This window comes from Spinacia oleracea, chromosome 5, assembly GCF_020520425.1.
Source record: "Spinacia oleracea cultivar Varoflay chromosome 5, BTI_SOV_V1, whole genome shotgun sequence".
NCBI lineage: Eukaryota > Viridiplantae > Streptophyta > Magnoliopsida > Caryophyllales > Amaranthaceae > Spinacia > Spinacia oleracea.
The window spans coordinates 22,919,784-22,936,529 of NC_079491.1; the positions used below are offsets into that span (position 1 = coordinate 22,919,784).

Sequence of the window (16,746 nt, forward strand, 5' to 3'; positions counted from 1 at the left end):
GACACGTGTCATTCTTGGTGTCTCTTTTAGTATATAGTAAAGTAATAGATAGATTAGTTTAAGGTATATTCATGAAAAGCGAGGGCCAGTACGCCGTGTCATCACAGATTCACAAACCGGCTAGAATAGAACGGTTAACAACTCGACCATATCCGGCCTTCGTGAACCAAAGACTCATCAAGTCATGAACGAAGAACATTCATAAACAGCTTCATTCCCACTCACAAACAAACACCTAATAAAGCACAATAAAACTCCCATCACAAACACCCACCCTTCTTTCTCTCTCCTCCATTTTGGATCGACGGTGTCGGTGATCCCCAATCTCTCTCCTCCCCTCCCTTTTCTTCTTTCGCGCGATTCACCCAAATTTCCCAAAGATCTCTCCTTCTCTTCCTCCTCCCCCCACCACAAAATTCCCAATTCCCAAAATCCAGGAACGAGGAGGAGGAAGAAGAAAATACCTTGAAACGATCATCAATGGCGGGCGCATCAAGACGATTGAGGGACTTGCAATCGCAATCAGGCAATAAGACTTGTGTCGATTGTTCCCAGAAAAACCCACAATGGGCATCCGTCTCTTACGGCATATTCATGTGTTTAGAGTGTTCAGGGAAGCATCGAGGTCTCGGCGTTCACATCAGCTTTGTCAGATCTGTTACCATGGATTCATGGTCCGAGATCCAGCTCAAGAAGATGGAGGCTGGCGGCAACGATAAGCTAAACATGTTCTTGGCTCAGTATGGTATTCCTAAGGAAACCGATATTATCCCCAAGTACAACTCGAATGCCGCTACAGTGTATCGGGAGAAGGTATCGGCTCTCGCTGAAGGCCGGTCGTGGCGGGACCCACCTGTTGTGAAGGAATCGGTTGGTGGGGGGAGCAGGAAGCCGCCTCTGGGCGGTGGTGGGGGGAGTGGTGGGAGAAGTAGTGGTAACGGTAATAGTGGGGGTTGGGATAGTTGGGACAATGATGATTCGTTTCGATCATCGTCGAATGGTGGTGGGAATGATATGAGGAGGAATCAGTCTACTGGAAATTTCAGGAATAACAATGGAATTGGGAATGGAAACGGGAATCATGGTCCTCATAAGTCGAGATCATCATCAGATTTTACGCGGTCGCAATTGGAGGAGTCCGCGGCCAATAAGGATAGTTTTTTTGCCAGAAAGTTGGCAGAGAACGAGACTAGACCGGATGGTGTCCCTCCTTCTCAGGGAGGAAAGTATGTTGGGTTTGGGTCTAACCCTAACCCTAACCCGACGCCCAGGAATAATAATTCCCAGGGTGATGTTTTCTCTGTTGTTTCTCAGGTGTGTTTTTGGTTTCAGTTATTGGGGATTATGTGTTTTTATTGGTTTTTTGGAATGATTGTTTTTAGTCCTGTTCTTTTGGGTAAATGATTGATCAGGGAATTGGGAAGTTGTCTTTGGTTGCTCAATCAGCTGCTAGTGTTGTCCAAGCAAGCACAAAGGATATTACTTCGAAGGTAAGATTATATTTACAGATTTTTTTGTGCTGTTGCTTTGGCTATAAGTGTAATTCCTAGTAAAACATGGAATTTCTTTGAATGGGATCTCCTTGACAGCTGTTTTAATTTTTGTTGTACTGGCAGAATGTGCTTGGTGATGATGATGGTAATAATGATAGTTGATGCTAATCATTTTGTTGTTGCTGTTGTAGTTGTCATTATTTGATGTTTTGATGTCAGACTGTCAGTTATGATGAATTGCACAGAGAACATGTTCAGAGCTGAGCATTGTTTTTCTTATAATATCTCTAATTGCTGTTAAGATTGCTTTGGTTTTGACTTCCTTTTCTGCTTACAATGGTTCCTCAGATATTATTGAGTATACTTATTTCCACGTCTCTTGTACTATTGCTGTTGATTTATATGAATGTCCATTGTACAATGCTGCACTCTCTTTTTGCTGAGATTTATTGCCGTGGTTGCGACTATCTAGTTGTCTTAACATTTCCCCTTCTGAATTTGTTGTATGGTATTTTCTTTAGCTGTTTGTTTATCTCTATTGGTTACCTTGTAGCTGCATTATGTTGGTCAACAGAATCGGAAGGAAGTTAAAAATGGCCACTTCTTTGACAATTAGATAGCTTTGCACTCGGTATACTGTGTTTGGATACTATACTTTCATACATAGCTTACGATAGGGTGTCTTTGTTATCTAAGTCTCTATAAGTTAACCTATTGATTGGAACCAAGAATTACTCAAGGTTTATGTTAATATATATCTTATAATTCTGAAGCTGAAGTTTAAGCCAGTGCTTATGGAGTTTATTAGTCTTGCTTGTCGTGAGTTCGTGACTTCTCACTTCTATATATTTTGATTAGTTTTTCTTTAGTAGTTAGTAATTTAGATTGTTACTTGTAGTTTTCGAACCACTCATTCAATATACATGTTAAACTTTGAGATTTTGGAAGTTAATTATTCTTATTGTGTGATCCACCCTTTCTTACCCTTAATTACATGTTAGTATTTGAAAAATAGAATATATGTATTGTATTTTATATGGTAAGCGACATGTAAGACTTATCAGAGATAGAAAATCGAGCTCCAGATGCTGATGTGCCATTGGACCTTGATGTATCACGGATCTTTAGTAGTGTGATCACAGATGTTTGGTAGATGTTGTGGATTTTACTTCTTAGGTTGTTATCTATTACATCCCTATGAACTTCTCAATTTTGACCCCAAGATATTAGACATAATGTTTGTCATGTATCGTATTACTTCAGTCTTAATCCTAATATAGAAGTTTAAGCATTACTCAATACTCCCTCCATCCCTAAAAGTTTGCCCCATCTTCCTTTTTGGGCCATCCCTAAGAACTTGCTCCATTTCCTCTTTTGATAACATGGACTGCGCCATCCCACACGCTTAATGATAAATCTACCAAATTTCTCAATAGAACTTTTAACAAAGTAAAAATTGGGGATGGGGGAGGGAGTAGCACTCTAGCTACTTTATCTTAGCTTGAAATTCTTTTACATTAAGTAGTAATATCTTCTTTTAGTTTATATTTGAGGCCTCTCCTATGGTCATCTACAAGATCTTATCCGTTGCCAATAATGCAGAATGACATTCCTTCATTCTGTTAGTAACCTCATATGTAACTCTTAAAGTATGGTGAACAGAAGGAACCCAAAGCTGAGCATTGGTGTAATATGATATTATTAGTGAAAGTGATAGGTATCTTGCCAATCTTTCTCTTGCTAACCTGGTTTCTATTACCTCAATACTAAAAGGAACGGGTTGTAAGCCTCTCAATAGTTTCTGTGGGTTTTGATGATTGCTGTTGTCATTTGGTAAAAAGCATGTCTAAACTGTTTATGCCTAGATTTTACTGCTTAAACTTTTCTTGATTGTCTATGAAGTATGAAGAGTCCACCGAAATCAATGTAACTCGGTATGTTTAAAATTTTGTTAGCAATTTGGATGTTTTTTGTTTTGTTTTTGGTTCTATTGGTAGGTATGTATTTTTGCGGTGTCTTGAAGGGCATGCGATTAATATTGAGAAAAGAGTAACCATGAATGTTTAAGTGCTCATGTGATGTAGTTTGTTGGTTTTAGATAAAATCTAAATAAAAAAATACTGTTTGATAGGTACTCAAATTGCATCAATACAAACCAAATTCCACAACCGTCAACAGTTTAGTGTGGTTGGTTTTGCATTTTAGCCAGATTTTACTTCTTAATAGGTTATGGATGCATGTACTCTAATTTCTAAATGGAAATTTGGCCAGCCTTCTAGTATTCTGACATTAGAGATGGCCTAAAATTTGCATTATCTGACAACTATTCCCCAAAAAAAATATTTTATCGTTGCTCCTCAACAGGGTCAAAGTGTATTGAAACACAACTCTAACATCCCAATTGTGAACCTACTACTTTGGACCTGCTAAGCGTCTAGATTTAGTCCCATAATCTGTCAGTTGAGTGTTTGGGTGACTGGCTCTCATATCCCATAGCGTTTCCATTAGACTGGTTTCCTTTTCTACAGTCTTGATAGATGAGATGTCTAAATATTGAATGTTCTAAATTTTCAACTTATCTGCAAAATTTTGTTGTAATATGTTTGAGAGGGGTAGGACTGTAGGGTACATGTTTTCTTTTTTGTTTGTTTGTTTGTTTATCATAGTCATAATATCACGGGTCTTGTGCTGTAGTTAATATGTGGTGGAAGTCCTTTTTCTTGGCCGTTGTTGACTACTTTGTTGGACCTAGTTATCTTCTCTTGATATCCTTAATATGGCGCTTTTATGTAATGGGGTTAAATTAAGTTGTTTTTTTACTCAAAGGTTGTTTGTTAAAGGAATATCAAGTTGTTGTTCCTTGCATGCCATTTTATAACAGAAGTCCCTCTTGAAGTTAAAGAGTAATATAATAATGAAGTTAAATAAATATATAATAATGCTGAAGTAAAAATTCCTCATTGTGTTTATTCATGCTTTTGAAAGCATGTTCGGCATATTACTTTTTTGTGCAGGCAGGATTATTTTATATGATTACACCTCCCTCTTCTCCACATGTCCTTGTATCATGAAAAAAACCTATTTTCTCTTCCTCTATTTCCCATATTCATGGAGAAGGCAAGCTTCCCGGACAAAGTTGCTATGATAAAAAAATAAGAAGTTCTCCAACATTTTGAATAGATTTTGCTGAATGAGGGGTTGGGTAATTCAGTTCCAAGAATTATGCGTGTAAGTGTGTGTGTGTGTGTGTGTGTGTGTGATAAAGAGGTTGGAATATGATTGGGATGTAACAGTTTTTTCTGATAGCATATTTTGGCATAGGATACTGATGTTCTGAGTTGTTTATTGAAGATAACTTTTGGTGTAATGCCATGGAAAGGGCACTCTAGTAGTGGATATTGTACAGTATTTCTTAGGATTCTTGATTTTAGATCCAAAGTTTCTTGTGGTCACACGTCTTACTTTGATGGATCTGGATATGGAAACTAGCCTTAGTGACTTCAATTTCCAATTTGCGAGGGTCTGTTGATATGTAAACGTCTTGTCATTTACCAATTCGAAGATGATATAGTATTTGCATGTGTAAATACCCTTTAGGTGTTAATTTTTATCTTTCTTAAAAACATTTATGTTCTAGCATACTTTTTTTTGGCAAGTTCTAGATACCAGAAAATTTCTAGAGTATTTGTTGATTAACGTCAAGGATCATCATGTTCAGAGGCTGGTTATCGTTATCTTTTCTGTTTTCAGCATTGTACTTTTCTTAATGATAGTAGAACTATGTAAGCAACAAGCCATCTTTGGGTTTATGTTACTCAAGACAGAGATACGAGTGTTGAGTATGGCCAGTGCATTTATAAATACCAGACACCAAGGCTCAACATTTCTGACACAAGGAATGTCCTATATATGAATAACATTCATGAAACAGATTCTCAACTCTGAAGGACTTTGGGCTTTGGCATTGTAGACTGACTTGAGCATATTCACATAATTCTCTTGTTTTCTCTTCCTTTATTTTTATAGATTTCTTTTACAGAATATGTGGATAGAGGGGTTAGCTGAAAATTAGAGCTGGGCAATAGTATGATGAGTCCTTAACTATTACAGTTGAAGTAGGGTGTGTTTAGGTGTTTATCTGCGGGCTAGACGAGTTGCAGAATTGTAGTTGCAACAACTAGTTCAAAACAGGCTAGATTTATCCTTAATTTTTGAGAACTTTGGTGTTTCTCCTATTCATTCTTTTTCTCTGGTTATTGGTCATCCGGCCATGTACTTGTTAACAGTACAAACTAGTGATTTTCTTACTGAATTATCATTTTTTGTGTTGTTTTTCTAAGGTGATTGAAATATAAAGTGGTAAATTATGGTTATATTACAGGTTCGTGAAGGTAGCTATGATTACAAGGTGAATGAAACTGTAAATGTTGTGACAGCTAAGACTTCAGAGATAGGTCAGAAGACATGGGGCATAATGAGAGGTGTTATGGCAATAGCTTCTCAGAAGGTTGAGGAGATAACGCGGGAGACAGGAGTGAACTGGAAGACTGAAAACCCACATCAGACTGAAAATGAAAGGAATGGATATTATCAAGACTTTAAGCAAGAATCCCAGGGATGGAACAGCAGTGGTGGTGGGGGCCAATCTTCATCTGGCAGGCAAAATAATAATTCAGTGAGCTCTGCATCTTGGGATGATTGGGACCAAAAGGACGACTGGAAGGAAGGTTCTAAAAAGGGAGGATCTTATGCTTCCCATGGTAATGGTAATGGTAATGATGACTGGGCTGGTTGGGATGACCCCAAAGAAGAAGACGGCTTTGACAATTTCCATCAGAACTCAACTAAAACAAGTTCTGGTCACATTGGGAAATCAGATGCTAAATGGGGGGAAGGCGGCTTCCTCTGAGGATTATCGTGTTATTTGTCAGATACAAAGGTAGTCTATTCTATATGTGTACAATTGCCACAGCAGGAATTGGGATTGTCCTGTCCCTTGGAAAGAGAATCTTATTTGTGACGTTGAGCCGGATTCACTATTGCTATTGTTCAACTGCTTTTTCTTTTTCTTTTTCTTTTTTCTAGCGACTCTTGTCAATGATAAATTTTCTTGTTTTCTACTACTTTGTTACTTATATAACCTGTATCATAGATTCATAGGACATCCCTTGTTTAATTTGTCACTGGAATCATAATTGTCATTATCTTTCTCCTTTGGATTTGGATGAGTTTCTTTGTTAATACTTCTGAATGCACCTAGAAGGAGTCTTGTGCCTTGAAAGTATCTTTCTTTCTTGAGTGCAGCTGTTAAGTGCTCAAGTATTTGTTAGAATACCTATCCACCATATGAAGGGTGAATCTCAACACGGAGCGATATGAACACAGCATAGAAGAAGAGCGGATGAAAGCACGTACACTAAACTACACATATCATGGATTGCTAGAGCTTTGAACCAAGGTAACTCATAAGCTTGTTGCATGTATCTATTATTTACTTTTTTCGTTGAGCTCCGTTAGATGGTAGGATGCCTATCTCCATTACTCCCTCCGTCCCATAACTATAGTTCTGTTTGACCAAAAACACGTGTTTTAAGAAAAATGGAAGTACTCCCTCCGTCTCTTTTTGTTCTTTACGTTTGATATTTTTCACGCGTTTTAACGATTAATTAATGTGTGTTAGAGATTTTTTATTTTTTTATTTAAACAAGACAAATTACGTTTATTTATAATGTTTTCACTTTTATCAAAATTCTGATATTGGGAATATGAGAAATATTTAATGTCCCAATGTAAAAGTGTAAGAGATTAAATGACTCAATGAATTTAATTGGTTAAAATAATTGTTGGACAAGATTTTGATAGAATATTATGGCATTTATGTGATAATATAAAAGGAAATGTAAAGAATATTTTGAAATATCCAAAAAGGAAAACGTAAAAAACAAAAAGAGACAGAGGGAGTACATGAAAAAGTGGAATAAAGTACAAATGATAATTGATTTGTATGGAAAAGTGGAATAAAGTAAATGTGAAAGAGAATATAGTACATAGGAAAATGGAATATAGTACATGAGTGGGATTTTCAATATATTTTTAATTAATATAGTACATGAGAAAGTGGGGACCCTATAATGTATCAGTAGGTAGGGTTGCCCAGCATCCTTGCAGAAGACAAGAATCTGATGTGTTGGCCGTGAAATGTAAAATACCAGACAGAACGGAAGAGCTGAATATTTTTGTTTTATTTTTCAAAGTACTCCTAAGAGGTTTACTAGATGGTTGTTTGTGATCTAAATTTGAATATTTAAGGGATTGCACAACGAAGAATGAGAAAATTTCAACATTTAATACTTACATTTCAGAAAGAAAAACACTTGGGTAACATACATTGCAATTTTAAAAAGTAGAATATTCACAGTATTCGTATTTTGTCTGTACAAGAATACTCAATGATAGTATCCTCAATATCTGATCAATTAAGTTGCTTATCATCCTTTATAAGTAAGGGTATTAATGAGCCGGGACAACTGAATCCAAATCTCAAGTATGTGACGAGCAAGTTTGGCTCGTTAACAACACCCCCATTTCACTATTAACAATTACCCTTGCCGGGGATTTTATTATTAAAGTTAAACTTGATTGGTAGCATCATTGTGGTTGTCTTCACCATCAACCACTCTAGAAACAGGCATCTCCTCTACATGTACCATAGTATGCTGTTGAACAACCAGCACAGACGACACTATGCCGTTGTTACTCGATGATAATATGTCTCCAATAGGCCCTAGCTCAGCATGCTCAGCTTGCCGGTCTGCTAGCTCCGCTACCATTGTAGATGGGAAACGACCTTTGCCTACTACTATCAGGTCGTACTCACCATTTCTACCTAGTGTTAATACTGCCTCCTCAATGTTGTTTGCCTGCTTTTGTATGAACTCCATCGTTCCTTCCCATTTGTTCCTGAATTCTTCCACCATTACCTCATCTTCTGCCTGCATTGCCAAACAAAGTATCAAAATTTATCCTAAGAGGGTCTATTCAAAAATCACTTCAGATAAGTCCAGTTCAACAAACATTTACGCTCTGAACTTATATTATCTGAACTTATTTTGTCTGAAATAAGTCGAACAGAACAGATTCTTAGACCCACAAAATAAGTTGATAAAAGAAACAGCTAGTTTACCTTCTCTTCAGTGGTGTTCATGGCAGTAACTGAGAACGTATAATTACTGTCACTACACTTTTCCGGCGACGGCATGAGCTTAACACTGTTAGCATCCATTCCCTGGGTTTCTATGAACCTTATAACCGTAACCCGAATTTCAGGATGGTCCATCATCCGGGCTCCAAGCTCCAAAGCCTCTCGATCATCTGGCCCACCGAAGAACACAACACATACACCAAGCTGCCTTTGTGATGTCGATTCATTTTGGGTGACACGACCGCCACCGAAACCCCGGTCCAAGAAAACCGCAATCGAGCTAGGAGAATTCTTCAACATCCTTTGATTCACCCCTCTCCATCCATGCCCTAAATTCTCAACCATCTTCATCTCCCCACTCTCTTCATCCTTTCTCCACATCTTGTGGAACGGTAGTATAATCATCATCACCCTCTTTCCTTCTGCCACGTGGCGTACGTCATCATGCATCGTTGAAAGGGCAGAAATAGTCGTGACAGGACGGACCATAACATGTCCTAGTTGAGCGTACGTCTCGAAAGCGGAGGCGACGCGGTCGTGGACCTCAACCCGGCTACGTCGTCGGGTAGGGTCAATGAATGGGAGTCCATTTCGACGGAGGCGGTGGACCATCATGATGGAGGAGGAACGCTCAGTGAGTTCAACAAGGTGCATAATGTAGAGCTTAAGGTTGCTCTTTACGGCACTGCTTCGGGTTGATTCGATGAGGTTGATGAGCCCGGATACGTTACCCGGCCCATGAGCGCAGGCTAAGATTCTGAACTGTTGTTTGGATTTGGAGGTTGAGCTAGTGTCGTCTTTATGTATGGAAGTATCTGGTTGAAGCTTCCTCTTCTGGGTTTCGATATCGCTGCCGTGTTTTGCAGGGTTGAAGATGGCCATCACTAGTGGGGTGGTTATGAAGGTGGTGAAGAGAGCCATTAACACTAGAATTGCAAACATCTCATCATTAAGAACCTGAACCCCCAACCATGCAAAAATATGGAATCAATTAGCAACGGTTATTAACTAAAAATCATGTAAATATTCAGCAATGTCATATGAAATTTATAAAATAATACTCAAATTTAATTTTAGGTGGGAGGAACTAAACAATACACTACGGAATTTTCCATTCGGGGTTGGACCCACCCCGACCATAAAGAATATATATGCCACTGACTCCATCTGGTTTTGAATATATAAATGTATCATTTGAAATTTTACACTTTTCTATATACCGAGTACTTACTTTGATTTCATATTTTACTGGATTGTCACAGTGTGTATTTTCATAATACCAACATTTCATAACTTTTAATAGTAGACCAATTATAGATATTACTGGTCAAAATTGTGTGCAATTATGACAATCGAACTGTTACATTTATTCGGAAGTAGGAGGAGTATGCAACTATTTCCAAACACATCAACATTTTGTAATTTAACTAGTTTTTGGGTCCGAGTTATGCCTCGGGTTATTACGTACATGTATTATGGTTATGACTTTATATGAAATTTATGACAGAGTAATTCTTTGATTATATTTTCTTATGCATATATTTTCTTTTGAAAAGATAACTTGTAATTTTAGTACGTATTGCCCAATAGTTAAAGTCTTTATTGTTTAAACTTGAGGTCATGAGTTCGATTCCTGCACTAACCATGTTATGTGTAAGTATATATATATATATATATATATATATATGTATGTGTGACATATAATGAAACACTTGAACATAGTGCCACATGGCGAATAAACGGTAATATAAACGCCTTTTAATATATAAATATACATTTATCAAATATTTCCACAAAACCTTAATTCTTAAATCGTCGGTAGAAATTAGAGGATGAAAATGGGTTATCCAGTTTTGGGCACAGACCGCATATAGGTTTGTAATTCCGGTTGAGTGATTGTTATATGTTGTTAAGTCAATTCTGTAAGATGTACTAGTAGAACATAGTGTCAAGACTCAAGAAAAGCCTAAAGCCTACATCGTGACTCGGTAAGTGATGACATAGACAAAAAGAAAATAAATTGGTGATGGTATTTTTAATCGTGACTCAAATTTGTTATTCTTAATATATTTATAGGTAATCGTTAATCAAATCATTTAGTTAAAAAGAGTAGATTTCAAATGAATACATAATCCAACTTGTTGTAATAAAAGTAAATTAAGGTTATTATTATTAAAAAAAAGAAGTAAATTAAGGTTATTAACGTACGTCTGTTATTGAACTCAATTGGTTAATTTGGTTTTTTTTTTTTTGGTGTTCAACCCACGGTTCACCCTTAGGGTGAATCCGGATTCGGGACGAGTTTTAAGTTGATAGGTTCCAGTCCCCTCCAAATTGTTGTTGCGGGGGATCAAACACGGGTCCTCCTTACCAAGTTCAGCCTCAATCACCACTGAACCAACAGACAATTGGTTGTTAATTTGGTTATTTTAAATACTAACTTCCAATTTTACACAAGACCAAGTTGCTAATTGTCCGGCCTCCCCGACATGCATGTTTACAATATTTCTAGGAATAAATAATTGTTAATTTTATTACTTCTATTATTGGGAGAAGGATATAATAAAATCACAACCAGTCAACCGCTATGGATGAATCAGGGAAGATTTGTTGACGTTGTGAACTCCACTTCTAGGCCAGACGACAAAGTAGTTGTGTTTACGTGCGAGTTAATATGGTTTAGTGTAATAGTATCACTAATATATCCTATACTCTCCCTAAACTCAGAATTTGTCACAATATATTATATTTTGTGTTTGACAATTTTATATTCATAATCAATTGTAATTTGTAAAATGCACATAAGGTATAATGAAAACTATTTTTGTTTGCTCATTTTACTTACGTGGAAGCTTGAAATCAGCAAATTAACTTTCGTTCTATATTACAAGGTATGACCAGTTAAGCGATGAATATTCATCACTTCATCCTACGTTTAATTACAAAATTAAAAGTGTAAGATAATTATATTATCCATCTAAATCAATTATATGCAAATATTCATACTTAAAGTTTTGCTTATTACTTAGAAATGAGGGAATATATTTAAAAATGATTAAACTATTCAAGTTGCTTAAAATTATTAAGATTCTTGACTTATTATTGCAATTTGCAAAATATACTGTAATTGTTAAAATTATTTGCATCAATAATTGAATGTGTAAGAAGTCAATGACCGCGCAATATACGACTAAGATACCAAATTCCAAGATTATTCTTACTATAAGTATAATTAAAAAATAGGCGTACTCCATTAATGAACATCAAGCCTAGCTTAGAAGACTATGTTAATGTTAAAGCAAAGAATGTGAATAGTCACGTGTCAAATACTAACTCGTGGATATATGGCACCCAATAATTTGCTAGCTAGCTTGTCATTATGCGTTTACTAAGTAGGAGTAGCTATAGCAAGATGAATATTAAGTAAACAAACACCTTACATATGTACTAATAATGTTTTACTTTTTCCTATCTCGGGCAACTATACAGGTTAATATTTGAGTCACTTTCAAGCATAACGCAGTTGAGAGAGGTCGACCTTTTAAGTATAAGGTGAGTTCCCGATCAACTACATCTAACTTGTGTTAAGGTTTTTGAGTGGCCACAATAAAACGGTAGCCACTACAATATATTAGATCAGAGCCCTTCATTATTATTGACTTATCTGAACCATTGGTTACGTAGACTTTTTATATTATTAAAAAAAAATGTGTCAAATAAAAAAAAATTAAAAATCCTCCATCATATTCTTCTCTCTCTTCAACCTTTTTCTTGTTCCTGTTTGAAAAAAATCGCCTCATCCATTTTCAAAACATCAATGAATACTCCATCTTTTTCTTGGTATGGATGATGAACATATTTTTCTCAAAGTCTTTCCTGTAAATTATAAAAGTTTCTATATAATTATCTTATCATTTAGGAACTTCTCAAACTTCTTATTTTGACTTGGCAATTTCGTAACTTTTCATAAATTTGGAAATTTAAATATCCGATTACTTCTTACTGAGTAGGATATATGCTTGATGATGATGATGATGATGGTTATGACAATAATTTCCTATAAAACGAATTGATAAAATATATGAACTCAGTGTTGGTGACATAATTTGTTTTTTTTTTTTTTCCAATTTAACCAATTGATGAAAACATGATATATATGAATTCAATGTTGGGACTTATTTTTCCAACTTAATTCTGGCAAGACCACCATGAATGAAATCGAAGCTTTTCAGAAATTTGTTTATTTTTTACAGACGAAACTGCTCTAGATCATGGATGAAAGTGGGTATTTTTAATGCATTTATTTTTATTAACTTATTTTAATTAAATTATAAATTGCAGTAAATTAAAAGTCACAAAAATCAATGATTTAGATTAGTCAACTTTTATTTAATGGTTGAGATTTGTTGTATTATAATGGCTACCATTTTATTGTGGCTATTGTAAAATCATCATTATTCATGAGAGTTCAACAAATATTCTCTAGTAGAATACGCAGTATATTTTAAATATCCTATTTACACAATATCTACGAATTATTTGTGCGTTAAATGTATGATCATACGTTCGATAGAAAATATGTAGTTAATACTTTGTCTGTCCAAATTATCATTTTTCTGATAAATTTACAACTTTAGGGAAGTGGTGTGGCCGTGTGGCAACATTTTTAGAAAGAATTATCAAGGCAACCAAGCTAGATTTGACTTCTAATATTTTTATTTATAACATCTCTTTTCCAATTAACAAGGTTGAAAGAAAGACACAACCAGATTCCGGGTCTTAGATAACTAGAATAAATAAGGTTCAAAACATAAGAAGTTATGTGTCTTTGGACATAATTCCGTACATCATATTCTCCTTAAAATATACTTCTAATCTTGGATGTATATTTTCCCCGTTGAATATTATCTTCATATTTAGACTTTTACTATTTCTTGCACTGTTTATCCCCTTTATCATCGATTTATATTTAGGAAAAATGTAGTCATATATGTGAGATCTTATTAGGATCCGACCTTAGATATATAAGTTTAAAATAGAATTTTTTTTCTTATAGTTATTAATGGTTAAATAGTTATTCGTTTATAGAGCTTAAAACTCTACGTGTTACAAGTAATTATATGGAACAAGCCGGGGAATTATATAGGTACAAGAACATTATAATCCTAATTGTTTTATGGAAAGAAAATAATCAGTTTAAAATTATTCAATTATATATTATGGGTTTAATTTGTCGATCACTAATTGTAATGCATAATCAAACTCATTTCAAGAGCATTTAGTCTAGTTCAGTTTCAGGAAATTAAATTAATTTGAGTATAAGATAACATGACCTTACTTAAACAAAACCTAGCTAGCTCATTTCAGCAAAGCTTACCCAACTATACATGTGAGCAAAGATACCAAAATGCATGATGAAGTTATAATTAATTTCTTCAACATTTGTAGCTAGTTGAACATTTTAGTTAATTAAGATGGGGTTTGATCAACATGCATGCATTATTTGTGAACAATGTAAGTTTAATTCAAGTTGGCATACAATATACAATAAAATGAACGTGCAAAGATGACAAATTGAGAAGCAACGTACTAATCAAGACTTTAACAATACATACTAAAAATGTAATAATAATAAAAATTAATAAAATGGGAGGTAATTATACAAACCTTTTTTTCCTTGCCAATATTGAGAACAATGAGCTCAACTAGCCCCTTTGTATTCATCAAGATGCCAAGGGCTAACGCCTCCCGGCCCTTCATTCGGCATAACTTAGCCACCACAAAGGTCCCAAAGATCTTTCCGAAGCACGCGATAGCGATGACAAGCACTAGTAAACCCCACGCCACGGCCCCTTGGATCTTGGTCACGTCGGTTTTAAGTCCGCTAGATGCGAAGTATAGTGGTAATAATAGTCCTGAAACAAAGTCTTCAATTCTTTCTAAGAGTTTCCCTGCAAACTCACCTTCTTTAGGGATTATTAGTCCAAATATGAAAGCCCCAAATATGGAGTGAATTCCTATAAAGTCGGTTATAAACCCGGCCACCAATACCCCGGCTAGGGTTATGGTGATATACAGCTCATCCACCACCCCTTGTTCGGCGGAACACCGTTTAACCATCCACCCCATGAGTGGTTTTATAGCCAAGAACATAAAGGCTACAAACCCAACTCCGGCTAGCAACACCCATAACGAGACCAACGGGCTGACTTTATGTCCACCTTCCCCACCGGTCCCTGCAAGAGCAACGGCGAGGGCAAGGAGGATCCATGCAGCCACGTCATTGAATGCGGCCGCGGCCATGGCTGTTTCCCCAACCTTGGTTGTTAAGAGCTTGAGTTCAGCCAAAATACGAGCTAACACCGGGAAGGCGGTGATAGAGAGTGAAACTCCCATGAAGACAAGAAACGGGGCATAACCGGCATGGTCTGCTCCCTCGATGGTTCGACGGAGGATGACAGCTACTGCAGCGCCACCGATGAAAGGGAGGCTGATCCCGGCTAGTGCAATGCTGAAGGCTTCCTTGCCACTACGGCGAATCGAGCCTAGATCCAGCTCAAGTCCTACTAGGAACAAGAAGAATAGTAAGCCAATGCTGGCAACGGATTCTAGGATTGGTGTGCTCCATTTGGGGAAGACTTTATCCATGTATTGATGGCTCCTGCCCAACGCTGATGGCCCCAGTAATATTCCTCCCTAGCCATGGTTACAAAAACATTGTACAAAAATTTAAACTTATTAGACTAATCTAAAAAATTAATTTTGTACAATTTTTTAGAAGGTAAAATGACGGACAATACTAAACTGGTATCTGTACGGGTATTTTCAACCAGCTTTGCAGGTCAGGGGATTATAAGAGAAATTATCACCCTCCAAAGAGCCTCTAGTAAGGGTTTGATCCCAATAGGCCAAATCTTTACCACTAGGCAAAATTTTGTTTTTTTTTTGTGGTGCGAATGAGCCACAAAGGGCAGGGATGAGAATCGATCCCATGATCACTTGGAACCAGGATGGAAGCTCTAACCAACTGAGCTATCCATCACTCTCAGACAAAACTTTGTTTGGTAGGCATACATTGTACATGGAACGTAAATATATAGAAAATATTAGCTATACACCAGGATATACCATGCCCACGGTCCACGGACATACCCCATGTTATTTGCTTATTTTGAAAAATGAGCAAAAATGTACGGTACACCCTGATATAACGAATATTAAGGGGTGAATATTATTAACAAGTAGCACGTACGTACCACAATTTCGGCAATGACTTTAGGTTGACGGAGGGGCTTGAAGGCGAAGGCGAGAAGGCGGGTGACAACAAGGATTAAGGTGGTTTGTATAATGAGTAACGGAAAGGCAGTATGAAGGGCGTTATCACCTTGCAAAATGCCGTCGGAGGCGGTTTTAATGGCCGTAATATTAAGGGCCATGGCTTTGATTTGAGGGGGGAGACTGGAGAGTATAATACGTCTTAAGGAAACAATTATATAATAATAAGTCTTCATTTGGCCGACTTTCTTTAAATAATACGTCATTCATATAAATTGGTACGTGTCACCTTAAGGGTTTTTTGTTGTCAAATTTCATACTACCTCCGTTTCTAAAAGTTATTTACACTTTAGAATATGTGTTCAAATTATGGAAACTTTGACCGTAAATTTTCATCATTGTAAACATTAAAACGTTACATGTAAGATCTTGTTTGATTGGTCTCGGTGTGTATTTTCAGAATATCAACTTTTTATTATTTTTTCACCTACGAAATTGGATATATTAATAGTTCAATATTGCATTGGAGTTCGTGCAAATAATAACTGTAAAGAACTTTCTAAAATGGTTGTTAACCATACAATTGACACATTTTTAATTAGGTAAATAATTAAATAAATTATTATTGGTTAAATAACTTGATATATGGTTCTTTCAAAAACAAGTTTTGTTTTACTTTACTAACGGAAAAAATAAAATGATAAGGTAGTTGATATTGAAAAGGTTGCATTTAAAATTGATACAGTCCATAGGGTGCTAATTATTAAAATCTATATT

The 16,746-nt window shown here is 36.1% G+C and overlaps 2 protein-coding genes across 2 annotated transcripts; one reads left to right on the forward strand and one right to left on the reverse strand.

Annotated features, from left to right (window-relative positions):
* The first annotated feature begins 208 nt into the window (after positions 1-208).
* On the forward strand, positions 209-6,721 carry LOC110793478 (ADP-ribosylation factor GTPase-activating protein AGD7). Its single transcript, XM_021998351.2, has 3 exons — positions 209-1,314; positions 1,413-1,490; positions 5,875-6,721. The coding sequence occupies exons 1-3, from the start codon at positions 481-483 to the stop codon at positions 6,400-6,402; spliced, it is 1,440 nt and encodes a 479-aa protein (XP_021854043.1). The 5' UTR covers positions 209-480; the 3' UTR covers positions 6,403-6,721.
* A 1,099-nt stretch (positions 6,722-7,820) lies between these two features.
* Positions 7,821-16,190, reverse strand: LOC110793477 (cation/H(+) antiporter 20). Its single transcript, XM_021998350.2, has 4 exons — positions 15,951-16,190; positions 14,362-15,390; positions 8,677-9,651; positions 7,821-8,485 (listed from the first exon to the last, which is right to left on the reverse strand). The coding sequence occupies exons 1-4, from the start codon at positions 16,128-16,130 to the stop codon at positions 8,123-8,125; spliced, it is 2,547 nt and encodes an 848-aa protein (XP_021854042.1). The 5' UTR covers positions 16,131-16,190; the 3' UTR covers positions 7,821-8,122.
* Between the last annotated feature and the right edge of the window lie 556 nt (positions 16,191-16,746).